Source organism: Punica granatum, chromosome 6 (assembly GCF_007655135.1).
Source record: "Punica granatum isolate Tunisia-2019 chromosome 6, ASM765513v2, whole genome shotgun sequence".
Taxonomy (NCBI): Eukaryota; Viridiplantae; Streptophyta; class Magnoliopsida; order Myrtales; family Lythraceae; genus Punica; species Punica granatum.
The window spans coordinates 22,313,858-22,336,689 of record NC_045132.1 but is presented as its reverse complement, the minus strand read 5'-3'; the positions used below and the strand labels follow the sequence as shown (position 1 = coordinate 22,336,689).

General features: G+C 40.4%; 1 protein-coding gene across 1 annotated transcript; it reads right to left on the bottom strand.

Annotated features, from left to right (window-relative positions):
* Positions 1 to 11,767: 11,767 nt before the first annotated feature.
* On the bottom strand, positions 11,768 to 19,202 carry LOC116212259. The gene has a single exon (XM_031546824.1). It carries the CDS (start codon positions 19,200 to 19,202, stop codon positions 13,860 to 13,862), a length of 5,343 nt encoding a protein of 1,780 aa, XP_031402684.1. The 3' UTR covers positions 11,768 to 13,859.
* Positions 19,203 to 22,832: the final 3,630 nt, after the last annotated feature.

Here is a 22,832-nt window from a genome sequence, read left to right as displayed (position 1 = left end):
CAATGCAAGTATTTTCTCTTGTCATGCTTTATAGTTTCTTCTTAGTTCTTTATGCTCCTCACCATATCTCTCTTCTCATTTTCTACTTAAATTCGATGACCACTTATCCAAGAAAAATTCGGCGACCACAAGAATTTATGGCCTTTCCGCTCGACCAACACATTGTTTAAAAAAATTATATTAGAAATTATCGGATATTATTTTAAACAAAAATATATAAAAATGTTTTCTTTAAAAAGATAAACTCTCACAAAATTTTTTATTGGAATAAATATTATTATTTTGTAGGTTACTTAAAAATAAAACTTATAAATACAAAATGTTAATGATTTATTTAGAATATAAATATTATCGTTAAAGTATAATAAGTAATAAAATTCGCAAATTTAGACAAGTAAGGAGCATTGGTGCATTGGATAAGGCGATGTTATACTAAAATGGAGGTTGATGGTCCGATTCCCTTTGTTGTAAAATTAATTGCGTTGGTTGATTGAGTTGGTTTGTTTGAATTGGAATCCGCCATTTGATTCCATAAAAAAATATGTACTTTCTGTAGAGTTTTATATATAGGAATAAAAAAACATTGAGACAACTATATTTGCTTCTAAAAAGTATATAGAGACAATTTTATAAGATATTTGTACTTATTTTTAGAGGCAAATCATTTGTTTCTAGTTGAACTAATTAGAAACAAATAATAATTTAATTTGTTTCAAATTTGTCTCTAAAGGTCTATAGAAACAACACCAATATGTTCACTTAATTTATTTGTTTCTAAAGGTTATAGAGGCAAATAAATAGCTTATAGAGATATATAATGTCGTTTCAGTAGCTCATTTGTGTTGTAGTGTTATAGTGTTGTTCATGACGTCATAATATATATGTTCATAATGTCTTATGCTGTGTTTGGTTTTAAAGTAGGATTTTAAAATCAGATTTTGATTTTGAAAAAGAGTGGTATAAATTGTTATGTATGGGACTCACTCTTTGACTTTGTATGAGTTATTTTGTTTTGTTGTGGAAAAAAGAGTGGTATAAATGTGACTCACCCTTTGATTTTATATGAGTTATTTTGTTTTGTTGTGGGTAGAATTAAGTTAAAGTGTGATTTTAAAATCACACTTTGAAACCAAACAAACCGTTAATATATGATATTTCAAAAGAGACAGTTAACCTATTATATAAATTTAGATAATCTGGTCCAAAATTCGTATTGTATGGACATATTTTGTCTTTATAGGACTGATCATTCCGGTAACAATAATGGAGTCAGTATTCCTAGTTTTTACGTATGAGGTTGCATATGATCTATAATAGTATAACTACTAAATAGGAATACGTAAAACAGCTTAAATAAGATGAAATGAGTGCAGAAGATAATACATAATATTTATGGGACGTAGTCTCTCTACGTGTTTATTTATCGATTGGGTCCATGAAGGTGGGGGGCTAGCTACCTTTTGATGATGCAAGGTCCTTTATTAAACAGAGGCAACTACTACTGATGAAAGGGACACACAATCATAGAGAAAGATGGAAGGGCATCTACCCACAGTGGTCTCGAGGACAACATGACTGGGATATGTGGGGACATACATACATACATACATACATACATACATACATTCATACATACATCTCTCTCTCTCTCTCTCTCTCTCTCTTTTTTGTGGGTGGTGTGTGGAATTTTTCTAGCAAACACCAAGGGATGGGATAGGGACACTAGCTTCATCAAAAAGGCTCTCCCTAGCCTTCTGAAAATTTTGACAGGGCCCTTTAGCAAATCAATCAAAACCCCCTTCCTTCCTTCTTCCCCCCTAACTACCAACAATAGTGTATGCTCCCCTTCCCACCCTCTTGCAATGCTCATCATCATTATTCTCAATAGCATAAGCAAATCACAGAAATGGCAGAAGGAAATAGTCACTCTAGAAACTCTCAACGGACTTTGATGCATTAAATTACGCGTCTTAGAGCTGATTCTTAAGAGTTTCAGAATTCTCTTTCTAGCTATGATTACGTTTATTGATCTAATTGTATTTTCTTTTGGCTTCTTGTGCCATCTTTTCTTCATGCCTTTGCACATAATTTTGTCCCCAACAATGTCATTTCATGTGTCAAAACCGAATGCTTTGGCTCTCTCCAGCTAATTCCTTTGCATTTCCTTTTTTTTTTAAAAAAAAATGAAAATTGCCCCTTTTCTTTACAGAGGGGATTGCACATGCTTTGGTGTGGGTGAGATGCCCTTTGTTTCACACTCCTATCAAAGGGAAAGTCATGAACCTTAGGAATGATATAACTCTCTCTCTCTCTCTTTTTCTAGATAATTTATATTATCAAGTTATATTTAGGTTGCTAAATCTGTTTTCTCATGGAATTCTTTAATTGGCTCATCTTACTCCATATGGCCCAACAATGGGGCCCCTCAAATATTAATCTTTCCCCGGGACTTGAGAGCTTCAAAAAACCTTCTTTCTTTCTTTTTTTTTGGGAGCAAATTAATTTAAGGAAAAAATGAATTAAAAAATGGGTTTGGAAGACAACTAGATCAGTGGGCCATAGCCCGAAAGATGCCACACCCGACAATTTCAGCAGATCAATCTCTTACTTCTTTGATTACTCAAAAACATGGGCCTGCTTAATGGACTAACTTACTATACGCAACACATATTAATTTGGTAGGTAACTATCAACGTTATCTCACTCGCTCGCTCAACTACTGTTGGGGACCATGTCGCAAATGGAGTTGCATCGGGATCCTCTGCAGTTGTAAGTCGGTACAGTTGTATTTGATTAGGAGAACCGAGTTTTTGCGCCGAGAGTGTTGTTGTCGACGACAAACTCATCTTGGTTTCGACAGTCGTTTGCAGCCGACTGCACCATACTGCAACTGTAGAGGATCTTGATTGCGCTTTCACTTGGTATTCCTTTAAATCCTTTTGGGTTCCATGGAAGCAATAATTTCATGAGTGGGAAGTCTCTGGAGCTTCCGGGAGACCCGAGAAGCAGTGACTGAGTCTAAGTAACGACGATTGGTTCGGGGAGAACCCTTTACTATGCAGCAGCGCTACTTTTCATTTCGACTTTCACGAGCGATGGCTTATCAGTTTATGATATCATAAAGCCGCTTTTCTTTTCACTTTGTGCAGGCAGAGGGTAGAAATTGGCCATCAGAAGAAAGGTAAGGATCTCTGCAAAAGTGAGAAGGGGTGAAAGAAAGTGGGATCTAACGTTAGGCCATTGTCATGATGGACCAAACTTAAACACAGTAAACGAACCCATGGCCATGAGAGTTTGTGGGGTCTGAAACCATAACATAAACAAAACAGAGTACTCTGTTTCCTTCCTTCTGCTCACTCTCTCTCTCTCTCTCTGCCATGAATTGTGAGAAAAGGAGAGAGAGAAAGAGACTGAGAGAGAAGTTAGTAAGAGCCAATAAGTTGCCCCGAATGGTCGCTGTCCATCTGCCAAAGGAGAGGGTAGGAAAAAATGAAAAAAAAGGGGAACGCATTGCGCAATCAGGAAGCAAAGAGTGTGAGAGACAAAGTCAGAGTACTTCTCTGTTCGTTCAACAAGGGAATCGATGGACATTCATTCACCCTAGCGCCTGTGCGATTCATGTGAAGGATAAGGGTGATCCATCGGCGTTGTTACGTGTCCTTTGTCACGACGAATTATCGCGGATGTGTTATTGTGTTATAGGTACGATTGGCGGATGTGGGAGCTGGTTCAGTTGAACGGGATTTGCAGCTAAACCATTATTAGCCATGTATCCCGCTTGGGGTGATCATGATTTCCGAAAGTCGCATGAAGGACTTGTTTCGCTCTATATTGTTCCATGTGCTACAGGTATGCCAGGACAGTTTCTTTGTATTTGATCACACATACCAAATCGATAACGTGGCTATCAGCGACAAAGCAAAACCAGTATGATCGATCCTGATCAATCATAGTTGTCCCTAATGATGTGGATCTTGTCTTTAAGGCCCTAAAGGACTACTAACATGTGGTCCAAAATCATAAATATAAGGGTGCTGCTGCTCGAAGGCTCCAATATCTCTTGATTCTCTTGTTTCCATTTTTCCCTCTCGTGATAATAGGGAAGGTTTCAGAGAGGAGCCATCAAGTCATATATCAAACCTCTGGACTGCCTTGAGACTGAGAAAACCGCAGCAGTCCATCCGCAAGCAGCTTAAATGCAATGCTCAAGAAAGCCAAACTCACCTCCTGATATAGCCGGGCTTGAGATCGAGTGGCCCTATTGCTAGAATCCGGGAAAAAAATTAAACTCAACGACACCGAGCAACGGAGGTAATGGACAGACAGGCCAGTACTTAGGAAGGTAGCTATTGCAATGGCTTTCATATGAGAAAGGCCCACAAGACCAGTTGAATGGCCCAAAACGTCAAAATAACTCATGATTTAGCAGAGAGTAGAACATGCCCTCTGGTTTCTCTGCATCCGCAGCTCGAATATCAACAATTAAATAGTTATTTCAATTCATTGGATGAGCTAAAAATAATAGATCATACCACCTCTTACAAGGTTAACTTTTTTAGATTATCATAGGTTAACCTATGATTGTAGCTTCTTGGAATGTTAGAGGGCTAAATGACCCTCATAAACAGAAAATGGTATATAAGTTTGAACATGATTATGATCTAGGGGTCTTTGCAATCATTGAAACGAGAGTTAAGGAGTTGAATTGTAAAAAAATTGTTGATAAATGGAAGGGCTGGTATTTCGTTGATAATTATCAGTTTGCTAGCAATGGTAGACTGTGGATATTGGTGCGTGAGGATTTGCAAGTGCAAATACTTAGCAAATCCAACCAATACATTCATCTTTTGCTCAATGGGCCTAAAGAAGTTGGCTGGTTGGCAGTCACTTTTGTGTATGCTTCTAATGATATGTTGGAGAGAAGGTTGTTATGGCGTGATTTACAGGCCCTGGCTAGAAACATTAGTCACAGTTGGGTGTTGATGGGGGATTTTAATGCAGTCAAAGATATCCAAGAGGTGAAAGTAGTGGGAAGGGAGGTTGTTATCGATCAAAGCATGCGAGACTTTGCTGACTTCTTGAACTCAGCTGAGCTCACTGACCACACCTCCATTGGTTGTTACTATACATGGAGCAACAAACGGCAAGAGGGATTCCAAGTAAGGAAGATTGATAGAGTCTTGATTAATGAAAAGTGGGTACAGAGTGAGTTACCTTCCACTGTTGAGTTCCTTTCCCCTGGTATCTCTGATCACTGCCCTGCTATGTTGAAGTTTGGAGAAAAAGAGAATGCTGGTCCTAAGCCTTTTAAATTCTTTCATTTATGGACTGAACATCCGGATTATATGGCGCTAATTGGGGGAGTTTGGTCAAAGACACAGCAGGGTACTCCAATGGCAGTGCTATATAAAAAGTTGAGGGATCTCAAGATGCATCTAAGGGAGTTCAACAGAATCAAGTTTGGCAATGTGCACACTCAGGTCACTGTTTTGCAACATGAACTCGCACAGGTTCAATCTTCTCTGCTTGGAAATGATTGTGTATCTCTTGACTCTATTAAGAAGGAGATGGACCTATGGGTTAAGCCGCTGGAAGCAACTGACAGACAGGAGAAGTTCCTGAAGCAAAAATCCAGAGTAGCATGGCTAAAAGCAGGAGATCAAAACACTTCTTTCTTTCACAAGACAGTCAAAGGCAAAAATGCAAGATCCACCATTCGAGCTCTTTTCTCTGGCTCAGGTGTCAAATTGGAAAGAGTCCAGGAAATCAAAGACGAAGCAATTAACTACTATCAGGGTCTCCTAGGGAGAAAGGATGACTGTATCGGAGGGGTCTCGACCTCTCAACTTTCTTCCATCCTCAAAAAAAAGGTTCCCAACTCTAAACTCCAGATGCTCATGTCACCTATTGCAGAGGAAGAGATCAAAACGGCCTTATTCTCTATGGGGAACGACAAGTCTCCGGGGACAGATGGTTTCACCGCTTTTTTCTATAAGCATGCCTGGCAAGTTGCTCAGAGGGACTTCATTCGAGCTGTGCAGCACTTCTTCTCTTACGGAGAGCTTCGAAGAGAGGTAAATTCAACTATCATAGCCCTTGTCCCAAAGAAAGAAAAAACTGACTGCATGAGGGACTTCCGACCTATATCATGTTGCAATGTAGTCTACAAATGTATTTCTAAGGTGCTTGCAAATAGATTGAAGGGAGTGCTCCCGGACATTATTAGCTTGAATAAGACTGCCTTTGTTCAAGGTAGAAAAATCTCGGATAATGTATTGCTTGCTCATGAACTTGTGAGAAACTATCACAGGCAAGGAGTATCTCCCTGTTGTGCTATCAAGATTGACCTCATGAAGGCCTTTGACTCCTTAAGTTGGGATTTCATTCTAAACACTATGGAAGCTCTGGGATTCCCTCCTACATTTCTTCGGTGGATCAAAAGCTGCATCACCTCGCCCTATTTTTCAGTAGCTATCAATGGGTCTTTAGCTGGATATTTCCCAGGTCAGCGTGGAGTGAGACAAGGAGACTCGCTCTCCCCATATCTATTTGTCATCGCCATGGAGGTGTTCTCACACCTCATGGACTCGGCTGCAGCTGAAGGAAGAATCGGGTTTCATCCTAGGTGTAAGTCACTCCAATTAACCCATCTATGTTTTGCGGATGATCTACTCTTATTCACAAATGGTTCAAAGGAGTCCATCATTGCGATTCTCGATGTGTTGAATACCTTTTATCATCGGTCTGGTCTGAAGTTGAACCCTGACAAATCTGAGATTTTTACGGGAGGCATTAATGGGGATTCTATCTCTGAATTGATGACTTGTTCTGGATTTAAGCATGGTACTCTCCCTGTGCGTTACCTAGGCCTTCCTCTTGTCTCTGGGAAATTCTCTTCTAAGAACTGTGAGGCTCTTACTGAGAGAATTGTGAAACGAATTAAGAGCTGCTCTGTGAAGCACCTGTCTTATGCAAGTAGGGTACAATTGATTAACTCCGTTCTCTTCAGTATGGCCAACTACTGGTGTTGCCACTTCATTCTCCCAAAAAAAGTTATAAAACTTGTGAAACAAAAATGTCGATCTTTTCTGTGGAAGGGTCTTGACAAACACGCCGGTGGTAGCAAGGTCAGTTGGGAAACCGTCTGCCTTCCAAAAGGCGAGGGAGGTCTTGGCATCAGGGATCTAACTTTGTGGAACAAGGTATGTGTGTTGAAGAATTTATGGTCCATTCTTCTAAGTTCAGGGTCTCTCTGGGTGGCTTGGACTACTAAATACCTTACAAAGGGTCGCTGTATTTGGTCTTTACGGATTCCTGGAGACTGCTCTTGGAACTGGAGAAAACTAATGCAGCTGAGAGCACTGATTTCCCCTTATACTAGCTGCAGAGTTGGTTCAGGTATTGCTATATCTTTTTGGTATGATGCTTGGTTACCAGTTGGCCCATTGATTAAATTTTGTTGTCAAGGACTACAATGTTTCCCTACCCTCAGTGAACATGCAAAAGTTAGTGCAGTTCTCTCGCAAGGACAATGGCACTGGCCGCGGAGCTCGGACCCACAAGCCGCTTTGATCCGGGACCTAGCTGCAGCTCTTGATCTTTCCAACCAGGATACAGTCTTATGAACCCCCCACAAATCTGGGTAGTTCTCCACTGCCGATGCCTGGAAGTGTTTACGAGTTAGAAGCCCGACTTTGGAATGGAGTAATGCGATTTGGTTTGATGGGCAGCTCCCGCGATCTTCTTTCATCAGTTGGCTCTGTGTTCATAATAGATTAGCTACTAAGGACCGACTATCAACATGGAGGATTCAGATTGCGTCAGTTGATTGCGAATTCTGCAACACACAGTGGGAAACTCGTGAACATCTCTTTTTTGAATGTCCAGTCACCCAGGAAATTTGGAGAAGTTTGTTGGCTCGAGTTGGCCTGCACCGTAATTTGGTGAGTTGGAATACGGAATTTTGTTGGATTTCTTCTCTTCGGGGCAAGATGCTCGATGTAATTTGTTTGAAGCTTCTATGGACTCACTACATCTACTGCATATGGCGTGAGAGGAACGCAAGGATTTATCAAAGGCAAAGCTTATCTCCAGAGGCTATAGTTCGGAAGATTTTTGCAGATGTGAAAGCAAAACTCTGTGTTTACCCCCGACTCTCTCACAAAATTGTAAATTCTATCATAGTCAATCACATGTTTAACCCTCTTGATATAGCTCATAGATAGCTGTTGTTTTTGGTAGCTTTGTTGGTAGTTCTGTTGGTAGTTTTGTTGGATAAATGACTCTTGATGTAAATCCTTTTGTTTAATGAAAGTCTCTACCATTTATTCAAAAATTTTTTTTTTAAAGGTTTACAGAGTACACACGGCAATATTTGTCAAAGGGTTACTGTTCTTATAGTTCGGGTCCTCCCTGCATATGGTTAAAGACCACACGTGGTGATTAATGATGAGAGCACATAACGACTATTTAATTTGATAGGACAAAGAGTGAAAATGATAACATAGATGATATCATTCTCAAACTCATACGATTAAATCATAATCTAGATCAAGTTTATCTGCATGAAGAAACTATTTTCTCAATCTGGGTTATGCATAAGCGTAACATTCCTAATGTTTCCCTCCATATGCTCCATATTTTCTTCTGCAGTTTGATATCATCTTTCCTTTATATGTGCATAAAATATCTTAACTTTTGACTGGAACATAGCATGGCAGATTTATTTATCAGGCAAAATTTCTCATCTCGGTCCAGTGGCAAATCTTGTCTGGTGGCTTCAGCTCCACTGTAGTGGAAGGGCACGGATTGGAACATTTGCCTTTTCACAGCTGAGGGATAGAGAGGGAGATGTTGATGATGCTAGTTCCACGGGGCTAACGGAAGCGTAAAAGGAACAGAAATTCAAAATTTCCTACCCGTGAAACTAATTCCAAGACCTACTAGAAGAGTAAGAGTAAATAAAAGCGTACCTGGAATATTTAAAGTTGTCGACCGAGCGTCTCACGCGTGACGCCTCTACTGGTATCCACACCGACTTTGTCGACGAGTTTTCGAGATCGGCGGTGCTAGCGACCAACACTCGAAAGAAACACCCCGATGCGACACCCGAAATTTATTAGACTAGTAGGATTAATTCAAATTGAACAATTCAACTTGAATTTCCTTACACTTATACACGTACACCCATATACATGTATATATATATATCTCTTATATCTAAACATGCATGCTGCCCCTTTTATAAGCAATATGGGGAAGACAAATTCAAAGCCCCACCGATGTGGGATTAAGGAGAATCAAGGCTCCAAGTGACATGTGTAAGTCTAGGTGACATCATTTAATTAGTCCATGTGTATAGCTAAGTGTTATCATACAATTGGCCTATGTTTCTTTCTATAATTGGCTCCAAGTGGTTCCATAAAAATAACCACTTAGCACACCATTAAATCTAATAAATCGGGTCTAATTAATCGGCAAATTTAATCTCATTAAATATCCGATTAATCGGTCGCACCATAAATCATCTAATCTTTATTAGACAATTTTGTTGTTTCAAAATATCTCGTCAAGTTAGTCGTAGTGTGTGACCCTGTAGGTTCCCAATTACGTTGATAGTAATATCGAAATCTCTATTTTAATATTACAAACAGTGAGCGGCATCTAGCAATGCATCACTGTTACTCAAGTAATCGGAAAGTCAATTTCTCGACGAATCTCGTGACCTATATTACCGTGTAATATAATCCATTGTCCTCTATATCTCTATTGAGCCCAAGGCATGGTCGATGACATCCTTGTATGGCTTAATATCTCTCTTTCTTGATTTACCGGGTAAGTCTATCAGAGCAAATGAGCTCGATATCATTATATCGACTCATTTGGGTATGCATACACTTTTAGACTTAACCACCAAGTGGCCGTGAGATATCGCTCCCGTTTCGTAGGAGGAACAAATCCTATCTTGGTCACTCACATTCTTTTCCATGCTTTGTGGCATACCCAATAACTATCTTTATAACCAGCTAGTTACGGTGGCGTTTGACAGTATCAAAATATACGACATTACACGTAGGAATCCATGGTGACCTCAAGTCAAAGGACCATTACACTATAGTCACTTTGAGATATGCTAATGACAGTCACGTAACAACCCATGTAGCAATCTCATGGCGGGTCAGTCCAATACACATTACTCTTAATGTATACATGTGGTGTGATTTGATATCTCCATATCCATGACCTATGAGATTTGGTCATCAATCAACACTCACACTAGTCTAACCGTATTACCGTTGTCCTAATTAACGATAATACTTTGACTATGGACATTTAGGAATAATGTTCAGTAATTATAGGATCTCACAATCAAGTCACACTTGATGCCTATTGAACCTACTATTCCAAGGACATTATTGTGTAAAATCAAATTTAGCGCAATCTACACAATAACAGATATGCCTCGTTTTATAATGAAATAGATATCATATTACAAAACTGATTATAGATTGCCTCTAGGGCATACACCAATTCCCAACAGATGAGACGTTGGAGTTCTTCTTCGGTTCAATTTGCTGGGATGATCATGGCAGTCATGGCATAGGCGAGCACCATGTTTGTTAACAAGGTGGCCATGTCGGGTGGGACCAACAAGTTCACCCTGGCCTTCTGATATGATCCAGCTAGAGGACCCTTCGCATGGGCATGAGAAAAAATCTCAGGATGACAAGGTCGGGCATGAAGGGGAGTTTTGGGATAAGCATGTGCCAGCTAGAGCAAGTACAAGAGCACGAGCCAAGTGAATTCAACGAGCCATGCAAGGGCTGTTATTGCATGTCCATGGAGGAGTAGTCAAGCTCTTGGGCGGGTGGCAAGGCCTGTCGAAGCCCCCAAAATAAAATCGGTTTCCCCAAAACTTGTAGTAAGAAAAGGGTGAGAGCCGAGTCGAAATCCCAAAGGAGGCTAAAAGATTCTCTAAACCAATGAGCTAGCAAAGTAACGATAGGGGAATTTTGATAATCAAGAAACTAAATTGCAGCAAAAACAATTTAAAAGTGCAAGGGAGAGTAAGTAATCAATAATCGAGAGACGTATGACTTGAGTTCGAAAACCACCTAGCGTTTGGTTGATCATAGAAGCATCAGAATGTAAATTTCAGCAGCTAAGATTCGATTCCCGCGACCGCAAGGAATCAACTAGCATCTAAATTCTAACTAGTCAAAACACCGTCTAACTAGTAAGTTCATCAACTAGTTAACAAGGTATCAACCGATTCCCTAATTAACTAAGCGACAGCTTTAAGCGCAAGGATGCCTTAACCTGAGCGATTAATTGATTCATCAATTAATTGACTCGTCCTATCATTCTCTAACCAATTAGGGCAGCAACTACCGTTTGTTCCTAATTAGTCTTGCTTCGAATCGATTTCTACAAACACCGTAGTAGTCGTCGATAAGCTAATTTACAAATATCCTATTCACAACCATGACAGAATACTTGTAACGATGACATCCAAGAATAAATAAGTGCTGAAATCGAAATATTAAAACCTGCTCCTCACAACCAAACCGTGAGGTTTCCGTTCTCAAGTCAAACGAAACAAATTAGCCACGCATGGCTATGCAGGGATCCATGAAAACTGATGATCGTTGGAGGAACACTCCGCAGCCGCCAGCCTCCTCTCCCAGTTTCTCTCCACAGAAAACTAAACTTCCAGCCAAAAAAAAAAACCCTAAACTAAATGATCCATAGGTTTTTATATCTCCCTCAAAAATAGGAAACAAATAATGAACATATCTTAAAGATTTCCTAAAAAACTCCCATTGTAACTGAAAGGGAATTCTAAGATTTGCAAATAAATCGAGAATTGATTCTAAACTCCCTCTCGGATCGGTTGTGCACGTGGTGCACCACTAACCAGAAGTCCTTGTATCCTTGCAAGTTCCATCTAGATACTTCAATGGTCTCCAATTCATCCCGAACATGCATCAAATTGCCTTCAATTCTTTTCTTGGACAATTTTCCTATAAATCGTCATCCAAGCATCAGATACCATGAAAACAACATAAAACCGAGTCTAAATTTTACCCATTTCATGGACAAATCCTCTCTTATCAAATTCCCCCACACTTAAACATTGCTCGTCCTCGAGTAAGATATCAAAGAAAAATCTAGCTCCCCAGTATTAACAAGACGATACATACCCAAATGAGTATACAACTAAATCATTTGAGAGCATAAAATTGCATAAATGAACTTCCCTCTTACTCCAAGAAACGTCGCCTAACATGTTGACATAGTAAATCCTCACTAGGGATGTGTATGCGCTCTCTCTCAAGTGTTTAGGCTATGTGTTTGTCACTCAAATCCAATTTCATGAGCATGCACTACCATAAGCTTGCTTTTACATCTCATCTCCATTATAAATAACTTGCAAGACATGAATCTGAAGGACTTTTTTCTGAATGTAATGTAGCTTGGACAAAAAGAGGTGGAAAAATTCAGGTTCATATAAGCACAAGACAACCATAAGAAAAGCAGAGCATTTAGACTACTAGAACACGATTCAAACAAATTAACACATTTCTCCCTATATTCCAGATCCCATGATGATGTGCAATTGATACCGATATGGATGAGCACCTTTTTTTCTTCTTTCTTTTGATCATTTTCATTTGCAGCCTTTCTTTCTTCTTCTTCTTTTTTTTTACAGCCCTTCTTTCTTTTCTTTTTCTTTTTTTTTTTTTAATTTTTTTTTTGAATAAATAACTTCATCTCATTGTTCTCGCACACGAAATATTCACCACTCATTTCCCCCATTCATCTAAGCTAAATGCTCGACTTTCCTTATGATCATGAAGAAAAAAGGAACATGGTTTTTCTAAAAAGACGTCTTGTGCATAGTTTAGGATAAGGCAATATGGATGAAGAAAGGAAAGGCTTACGTCACCAAGGCTCAAAGGGGTTCACTAAGGGGATAAACATGATGGGCAGGTTGTTTGGCTCAATCGATAATCCTATGCCTTCATCATTTCCATGCTTGCAATTAAACAAATTTCAACAAGATTCCAAGCAAGTTCTAGAGTACTTAATCATGAAATGACACATTCAATCAAAAAAATTGATTGATAGAGAGGTGTATCAATCATTGGCCCAAGACCTCACATAGGTGTTTTTTTTTATTACTGTATCAACACGCTTCGGTACCGGATTCACAACTCGAGCTATGGGCTAATTCTCTTAGGCAATTCATCTATCACATGACTTAGCTAATCTCACTCAAACATGTATAATCTTGCTAATCATATGGGGGTCCCTATCATGCAAATGTCATGAGTATGCAACTATCTAGAATGCAACATGTGAATGTCAATGAGATGTAAGTGATATGCATATAGAATAAAACCCCCCACACTTAAGACGCAAATGGTCCTCCATGTGGACAACACAACACAATATGCAAGATGCAAACACAAACTATAAAACAGAATGAGATACACAAAGTAAAAGAAAGAGGAACAAGACTCCCCTACGACTGGTGGGGCTGTGGTGACGGTGATAGGGATGCGTTCCAACATCCGACCTTGGTGCCTCTGTTCTTTCTCGTAGCGGTCCAAGTGCGGGTGTTGGATCGCCATGGGTAGCTGGAGAGTTAAGCGCTGCGGCAGTAGTGAAGAGGTAGGAAGTGGACTGTGTTCCTAGAGAATCGGATAAGACTCGATCAGTGCAATGTGTCCGCGTAAAAAAAAAAATAAATAAATAAAATAAGGGAAACTAAAATAAAATGGAAAATTCAAGATTGGGTTGCCTCCCAATTAGCGCTAGTTTAATGTCGTTAGCTCGACGATGCCGTTGACCTGCTAATCCATGTAGATGGGGTGCGATAAACGCATTTCTTCCAATAGAGACACTGCAAAATTCTCGACAAAAGGTTTCAATCGATGTCCATTCACCTTGAAAATTTGGTTCGTCTCCAAGTTTTGAATTTCAATAACCCCATTAGATAACACATTATAAACCACAAAAGGACCTTTCCACCGGGAACGTAACTTACCGGGCATGAGTTTCAATCTTGAATCAAAGAGTAATACCTTTTGGCCAATGGAGAAATCCTTCCGAAGGAGTACCTTGTCATGAAGCAATTTAGCGCGTTCCTTATACATGGCTGCATTGTCGTATGCCTCAAGGCGGATTTCCTCCAGTTCTTGCAACTGGAATTTTCTTTCCTCACCGGAACGCCTCAAATCCATATTGCATTGTTTGACCGCCCAAAAGGCTCTGTGCTCAATTTCAACCGGTAAATGACAAAGCTTCCCAAAAATCAAACGGTACGGTGACATACCTATTGGAGTTTTATACGCAGTTCTGTAGGCCCAAAGCGCATCATCCAATCTCAAACTCCAATCCTTCCTTGATGGGTTGACCGTCTTCTCTAAAATGCTCTTAACTTCCCGGTTGGACACCTCGGCTTGGCCATTGGATTGAGGATGGTACGTGGTGGCTACACGGTGATGGACTCCATACTTCTTCATCAATGCTTCGACGGAGCGATTGCAAAAGTGGGTTCCTTGATCGCTTATGATGGCTCGTGGAATTCCAAACCTGCTAAAGATGTTAGACTTCAAGAATCCTACAACAACTTTAGCATCGTTAGTCCGAGTAGCTTTTGCTTCAACCCATTTAGAGACATAATCAACGGCAAGCAAAATGTAGTTGAAACCAAATGAACTAGGAAAAGGTCCCATGAAATCCATGCCCCAAACGTCGAAAACTTCACAAAATAGCATGGGCACTTGAGGCATCTCGTTCCTACGAGATATATTCCCGACTCTTTGACACCTTTCACAACCCTTACAAAATCCATGTGCATCACGGAACAACGTTTCCCAATAGAATCCACTATCCATAATTTTCCTAGCTGTTCTCTTGGGCCCAAAATGCCCACCACATGCATATGAATGACAATGTGCTAGGATGGAATGAATCTCATTGTTGGGAACACAACGACGTATGACTTGATCGCTACACAACTTCCATAAATATGGTTCATCCCATATGTAATATCTAGAGTCACTACGCAGCTTGTTCCGTCTTGCCTTAGTTAATCCAGGGGGAAATGTACCTGTTACAATGAAGTTTACCAAATCGGCATACCAGGGTTCTTCTCCTTGCACGTGAAAGAGGTGTTCATCTGGGAAGGAGTCGGAGATAGGAAGGGGTTCCTCATCTCGCACAAGTCGGCTCAGGTGGTCTGCCACAGAGTTCTCAGATCCTTTCCTATCCTTGATCTCTAAGTCAAATTCCTGCAGCAAAAGGATCCAACGAATTAACCGAGGTTTGGACTCTTTCTTGGCCAATAAGAACTTAAGTGCAGCATGATCAGTAAACACAACAATTTTCGATCCTAGCAGATATGATCGAAACTTTTCTAATGCAAATACAATGGCCAAAAGCTCCTTCTCTGTGGTCGAGTAGTTGCGCTGCGCTGCATCCAAGGTTTTGGAGGCATAATAGATCACATGGCTGCGTTTATCCATTCGTTGCCCCAAAACAGCTCCTATAGCGTAGTCGCTTGCATCGGTCATGATTTCGAAAGGGAGCTTCCAGTCAGGTGGTTGGATGATTGGAGCTGATGTAAGGAGCTCCTTGAGCTTATCGAACGCTTCCCTGCAATTCTTTCCGAATACAAAATCAGTGTCCTTCTGAAGTAAATGACACAATGGTTGAGCTATCTTTGAAAAATCCTTTATAAATCGCCGATAGAAACCTGCATGGCCAAGAAAACTTCGAATACTTCGAATGTTAGATGGGTATGGCAGATTTAAAATTAGATCAACCTTGGATTTATCAACTTCAATGCCTCTAGAAGATATCACATGACCTAGAACTATACCGTGAGTCACCATAAAATGGCATTTCTCATAGTTAAGTACTAGGTTCGACTCAATACAACGGTGCAAGACCTTGGACAAGTTAGCTAAACAACGATCAAAAGAATCACCATGGACTGTAAAATCATCCATGAACACTTCTATGCAGTTTTCTATCATGTCAGAAAAGATACTCATCATACAACGTTGAAATGTTCCAGGGGCATCACACAATCCAAAAGGCATACGACGATAAGCAAAAGTACCGAACGGACAGGTAAAAGTTGTTTTCTCTTGGTCTTCTGGTGCTACCACTATTTGGTAATATCCCGAATACCCATCGAGAAAACAGAAGTATGACTTACCAGCTAGCCTTTCAAGCATCTGATCGATAAAAGGCAAAGGAAAGTGATCTTTCCTAGTAGCCGCATTAAGTTTTCGGTAGTCAATGCACACTCGCCACCCGTTCTGCACTCTTGTCGGAACCAACTCACCCCGCTCGTTTTTCACCAAGGTGAGTCCTGTTTTCTTAGGAACCACATGTATCGGACTTACCCATTGACTGTCAGATATGGGGTAGATAATTCCTAAGTCCAGGAGCTTAAGTATTTCCTTCATAACGACTTCCTTCATTGTTGGATTAAGCTTCCTCTGTGGGTCTCGCTTTGGTTGTGCATCTTTCTCCAATAAGATTCGGTGCATACACACAGAGGGACTTATGCCTTTGATGTCTGCGAGCGTCCATCCAATGGCGGTTTGGTTCTCTTTCAAAACCTGAATTAGTTGTTCTTCTTGTACCTTTGTTAGTTCCTTTGAGATGATGACTGGTAAGGTCTCCTTTTCACCCAAATAAACGTACTTCAAATTCTCTGGAAGCTTCTTCAATTCTAACTTGGGGGCCTGCACAATAGAAGGGAGAAGCCGATCGGTGGAAGTCGGTAATGGTAAAACTGAACTTTCAAACCTTCTCGACACATCTATAAGTGATTTTAAAGGCTGAATTGAATCTTTTGCTCTTCCATCTTCTTCCCATTGGGCATCATAATCCTTGTTTTGTTGGATTGCCCAATCGACCTCTTCCTGCACAAAAATCTGTTCTGCCACATCTCGAACAAACGAATCAATTACATCAACACAAGATATAGATTCCAAAGTATCTGGATGTCTCATAGCATCGAATATGTTGAATGTAATCGTTTCTTTATCAAATTCTAAAGAAAGTGTCCCATTATGCACATCGATTTTTGTTCGGGCCGTTTTCATGAATGGCCTTCCAAGCAAAATGTGTGACGAGTTAGAATTGTGCTTGTCACCCATGTCAATGATATAAAAGTCTACGGGAAAGATGAATTCATTGACCTTAATTAACACATCTTCAATCATTCCCTCTGGGTATGAATTAGACCTATCAGCAAGCTGAATGATAATTTTAGTGTCCTTCAAAGGCCCTAAATTCAAAGTCCTGTAAATGGATAAAGGCATGACATTTATGGATGCACCTAGATCTAGCATGGCCTTCTCAATTCTTTTCTCACCTATAGTGCATGGAATGGTAAACATACCTGGATCCTTGCACTTTTGTGGCAATTTCCTTTGGATGACGGCCGATGCATTCTCCCCTACACTTATTTTTTCGCCCTTACTCAGTTTCCTCTTGTTGGTGCATAATTCCTTGAGGAACTTAGCATATCTGGGCACTTGTTTGATCGCGTCGAGTAGAGGAATGTTCACTTCTACCTTCCGGAAGGTCTCGAGAATTTCTTGTTCCGCTTCCTCTTTCTTAGCTCTCGCGAATCGACTTGGGAATGGTGGAGGAATGACTATCTTTTGGATGGGAGTGTTAATGATGTCTTCCTTCGTCTCGTCGACCGACTTCTCTTTCTTTGTTTCACCCTCATCAATTTTGTCTTGTGCCCGATTTTTAGAAGGAACTGCAGGTTCCAACACCTTCCCACTCCTTAGCGTGACTGCACTTGCATTCTCCCTTGGGTTTATTTCCGTTTGGGATGGTAGCTTCCCTTTCGCACCTTCTAGTTTGCTTACGGTGGTGGCAAGTTGAGACATTTGTTTCTCCAGATTTTGAATGCTCGCCCTTGCCTCTTTTTGAAATGAAAGGGTGCTAGTTGCTAAGCTCTTGACGATGTCTTCCAATGATGTCAAAGAGTTTGATTCCTGGTTATGTGGAGGATCGGGTTTCTTATATCTGAAAGCTTGTGGTGGTGTCTGCTGATTCTGCTGTCCATATCTCAAATTGGGGTGATCTCTCCATCCCGAATTGTACTGATTGGAGTATGGATCGTACCGCCTTTGCTGATTTGAGAACCCGCTAATGGCATTTGCTTGCGGATCAGGTTCATCTTGTAGCTGTGGGCAAGCGTCGGTGGCGTGGCCTTGGAGGAAGCATATGCCGCATTTCTTGGTGTTTTGTACTTGGCCCAATACCACTTGCTTCATCAAAGTTGTTAATTCTGATATCTGGCCCTCTAGGCTCAAGCTTCCCACCTCGTTCACTCTACTGGGAACTGAATCTTGTCTACCTCCAAATTTTTGAGAATGAGCTGCCATTCTAGAGATCAAATCTCGAGCTTCACGTAACGTTTTATCCTCTAATGCTCCTCCACTTGCTGCCTCTAATAAGGTTCTATCCATAGGGAGCAAACCCTCATAGAAATACTGGAGCAGGAGCTGGTCTGAGATCTGATGATTGGGGCAGCTCTCGCAGAGTTGATTAAACCGCTCCCAATATTCATATAGCGTCTCGCCCGAGAATTGTTGAATGGCACCGATTTGCTTTCTGATGGTGCCTAGCCTCGAAGCTGGGAAGAATTTTTCGATAAATTGTCTCTTCAGATCGTTCCATGTAGCGATGGACCCCGGCGGTAAGTAATAGAGCCAATCCTTGGCCTTGTCAGCTAAGGAAAAAGGAAAAGCTCTCATCTTAATCTGCTCCTCTGTCACCCCTCGGGGTTTCATCGTGGAGCACACGGTGTGGAACTCCTTGAGGTGCCTATGTGGGTCCTCTCCTGAAAGTCCGTGGAAGGTAGGTAAAAGGTGTATCAGCCCTGATTTCAGCTCGAAGGCGGCCTCTGTTTCTGGGTATGTAATACACAATGGTTGTTGGTTCAAGTCAGGAGCTGCTAGCTCCCTCCATGTTCGTTCTCTAGCCATTGTGGTTGCAGTCAATTCTTGTTCTTCTTCACTCTCACTGTCGTCGAAAGAAGAGGTTGGCTCCACGAGCCCGTCGGCTAGCCTTTTGGCTCTTCGATTCGCCCTTGCGGTCTTCTCGATCTCTGGATCAAAGATAATTTCACCTGTACGAGAAGAACGGGGCATATATTAGCTCAACAATTAAGAGAATTAAATTGCCTCCCCGGCAACGGCGCCAAATTTGGCAAGGCCTGTCGAAGCCCCCAAAATAAAATCGGTTTCCCCAAAACTTGTAGTAAGAAAAGGGTGAGAGCCGAGTCGAAATCCCAAAGGAGGCTAAAAGATTCTCTAAACCAATGAGCTAGCAAAGTAACGATAGGGGAATTTTGATAATCAAGAAACTAAATTGCAGCAAAAACAATTTAAAAGTGCAAGGGAGAGTAAGTAATCAATAATCGAGAGACGTATGACTTGAGTTCGAAAACCACCTAGCGTTTGGTTGATCATAGAAGCATCAGAATGTAAATTTCAGCAGCTAAGATTCGATTCCCGCGACCGCAAGGAATCAACTAGCATCTAAATTCTAACTAGTCAAAACACCGTCTAACTAGTAAGTTCATCAACTAGTTAACAAGGTATCAACCGATTCCCTAATTAACTAAGCGACAGCTTTAAGCGCAAGGATGCCTTAACCTGAGCGATTAATTGATTCATCAATTAATTGACTCGTCCTATCATTCTCTAACCAATTAGGGCAGCAACTACCGTTTGTTCCTAATTAGTCTTGCTTCGAATCGATTTCTACAAACACCGTAGTAGTCGTCGATAAGCTAATTTACAAATATCCTATTCACAACCATGACAGAATACTTGTAACGATGACATCCAAGAATAAATAAGTGCTGAAATCGAAATATTAAAACCTGCTCCTCACAACCAAACCGTGAGGTTTCCGTTCTCAAGTCAAACGAAACAAATTAGCCACGCATGGCTATGCAGGGATCCATGAAAACTGATGATCGTTGGAGGAACACTCCGCAGCCGCCAGCCTCCTCTCCCAGTTTCTCTCCACAGAAAACTAAACTTCCAGCCAAAAAAAAAAAACCCTAAACTTAAATGATCCATAGGTTTTTATATCTCCCTCAAAAATAGGAAACAAATAATGAACATATCTTAAAGATTTCCTAAAAAACTCCCATTGTAACTGAAAGGGAATTCTAAGATTTGCAAATAAATCGAGAATTGATTCTAAACTCCCTCTCGGATCGGTTGTGCACGTGGTGCACCACTAACCAGAAGTCCTTGTATCCTTGCAAGTTCCATCTAGATACTTCAATGGTCTCCAATTCATCCCGAACATGCATCAAATTGCCTTCAATTCTTTTCTTGGACAATTTTCCTATAAATCGTCATCCAAGCATCAGATACCATGAAAACAACATAAAACCGAGTCTAAATTTTACCCATTTCATGGACAAATCCTCTCTTATCAGCGGGCTGCATGTGGAACTAGAAGCCACGATCGTTCATATCCTAGAAATCTATTTAGAAGATGATCCAAGTTCAAAGGGCTGAATTCAGTTACTTTTCAATTACTTGTGATGCGAATCTCGACGAACCTGCTGCGAGACCCAACAACAATAGAATGAGATCAAACCCGAGATCGTCCAATGAAGGTTTCAAGGATAGAGAATATTGACCCGCTGACTATAAAGAGCCAGAAACCAATATTATAATATGGAATATTGACCCGCTAGCTATAAGGAGTTAGAAACCAATATTATAAATGTCGGGAATCACAAGTCATCACACTTGCAATATCGGTAAAGTTGCTGAAGAATAGCTCAGAGAAAACCTCTCTCACAAAGTTGAATGAAAACTGATCCGTCTTCTCTAGGGGGGCCACATGCCTATTTATAGAGAGATACTGGCTGATAACCTAAATGGGCTAATGGGCTTGACTAAAATAAATCCTAAGTGTAATGAGCCCAAAATGAAATAGGCCCAAGTTGATATGATTCAGCTAGAGGACCCTTCGCACGAGCATGAGAAAAAATCTCAGGATGACAAGGTCGGGCATGAAGGGGAGCTTTGGGATAAGCATGTGCCAGCTAGAGCAAGTACAAGAGCACGAGCCAAGCGAATTCAACGAGCCATGCAAGGGCTGTTATTGCATGTCCATGGAGGAGTAGTCAAGCTCTTGGGCGGGCTGCATGTGGAACTAGAAGCCACGATCGTTCATATCCTAGAAATCTATTTAGAAGATGATCCAAGTTCAAAAGGCTGAATTCAGTTGCTTTTCAATTACTTGGGCCTATTTCATTTTGGGCTAATTACACTTAGGATTTATTTTAGTCAAGCCCATTAGCCCATTTAGGTTATCAGCTAGTATCTCTCTATAAATAGGCATGTGGCCTCCCTAGAGAAGACGGATCAGTTTTCATTCAACTTTGTGAGAGAGGTTTTCTCTGAGCTGTTCTTCAGCAACTTTGCCGATATTGCAAGTGTGATGAATTGTGATTCCCGACATTTATAATATTGGTTTTTAGCTCCTTATAGCTAGCGGGTCAATATTCCATATTATAATATTGGTTTCTGGCTCTTTATAGTTAGCGGGTCAATATTCTCTATCCTTGAAACCTTCATTGGACGATCCCGGGTTTGATCTCATTCTATTGTTGTTGGGTCTTGCGGCAGGTTCGTCGAGGTTCGCATCATTTTGGTATCAAAGCTTTGGCTCCAATCCAGGTTTCACCTATCCTATTTCGTTCTTGTTATTGTCCTTGTCTTAGGGTTCGACAAATTGTTGAACGACTTATTGTTATTTCGGAAAGGTCTGAAAAAGAAAATTGTCCAAAAAAATACATAGAAAAAAAAGGGGAGAAAAAAAAAAAGGAAAGAGCAATTGTTTGGGAAATCTTTACTTTTGGGGTGATAGAAGCTTTCTTAGATATATCTCTGCTAATCAAGTAAAGTAGGGAATTTCAAATATTTCCCGTTATTTTCTTCCATATCTGCCACTATCCCAGAATTACCTTCCTTTATATATTCTTGTTTACTTTGATAGATCACTGGCATATAAGGTGCAGTTGGGAAATCTAAAATGGTTTCCTTTCAATTGAATATTTTCTTATCATATTCCTTTCTTGTCTTTTAGAATCATTCATTCATTCCATTTCGATACTTTCCATAAATATCTTGTTTCCTTATTCCCACAAATCTTCCTTGTACATCTCAGTTATTTCGTTAACTCCATCTATCACATTATTTCTTTTCTCATTTAGGGTTGGATGCTAAATTTGATTCAATTTCTGAAATCAATGATTATAAGTGTTTTGGGCTAATCAACTGACTTTACTCTTGCGATTGAATTGTTTAGTTTCTTAGGAACTTTGAGGAGAAAATCTAGAGAGAAAAAAAAAAGGCAAGAGTGGTGAGTATATCAGAGGGTAAAAGCCTAAAATTGAGTGAAACACGAGTGTTGAGTGACATTAATTTGAGTGCAAACACGTGAGCGAGTGGTTGTGAGGTCCATCTCTATTTTCTAAAGTTTCACTTGCAGATTTCATCATGCCACAAGAAAGCAGTGGAAATGATCACAATAACGGAGGAACTAATTACAACATGATTATCCGAGATATGCAGCAACAATTTGAGCGCATGAATGTGATGGTCGATTTGATTTACGATCGGTTGGAAAGGCGAGACAAGCGAATTGAACAGTTGCTAAATGGTTATGATGAAGCTTCTGGTTCATCCTCTTGCAAATTGAAGTGGGGTTCTTCGACGAAGAAGGAAGAGAAAATAGCCTTGAAG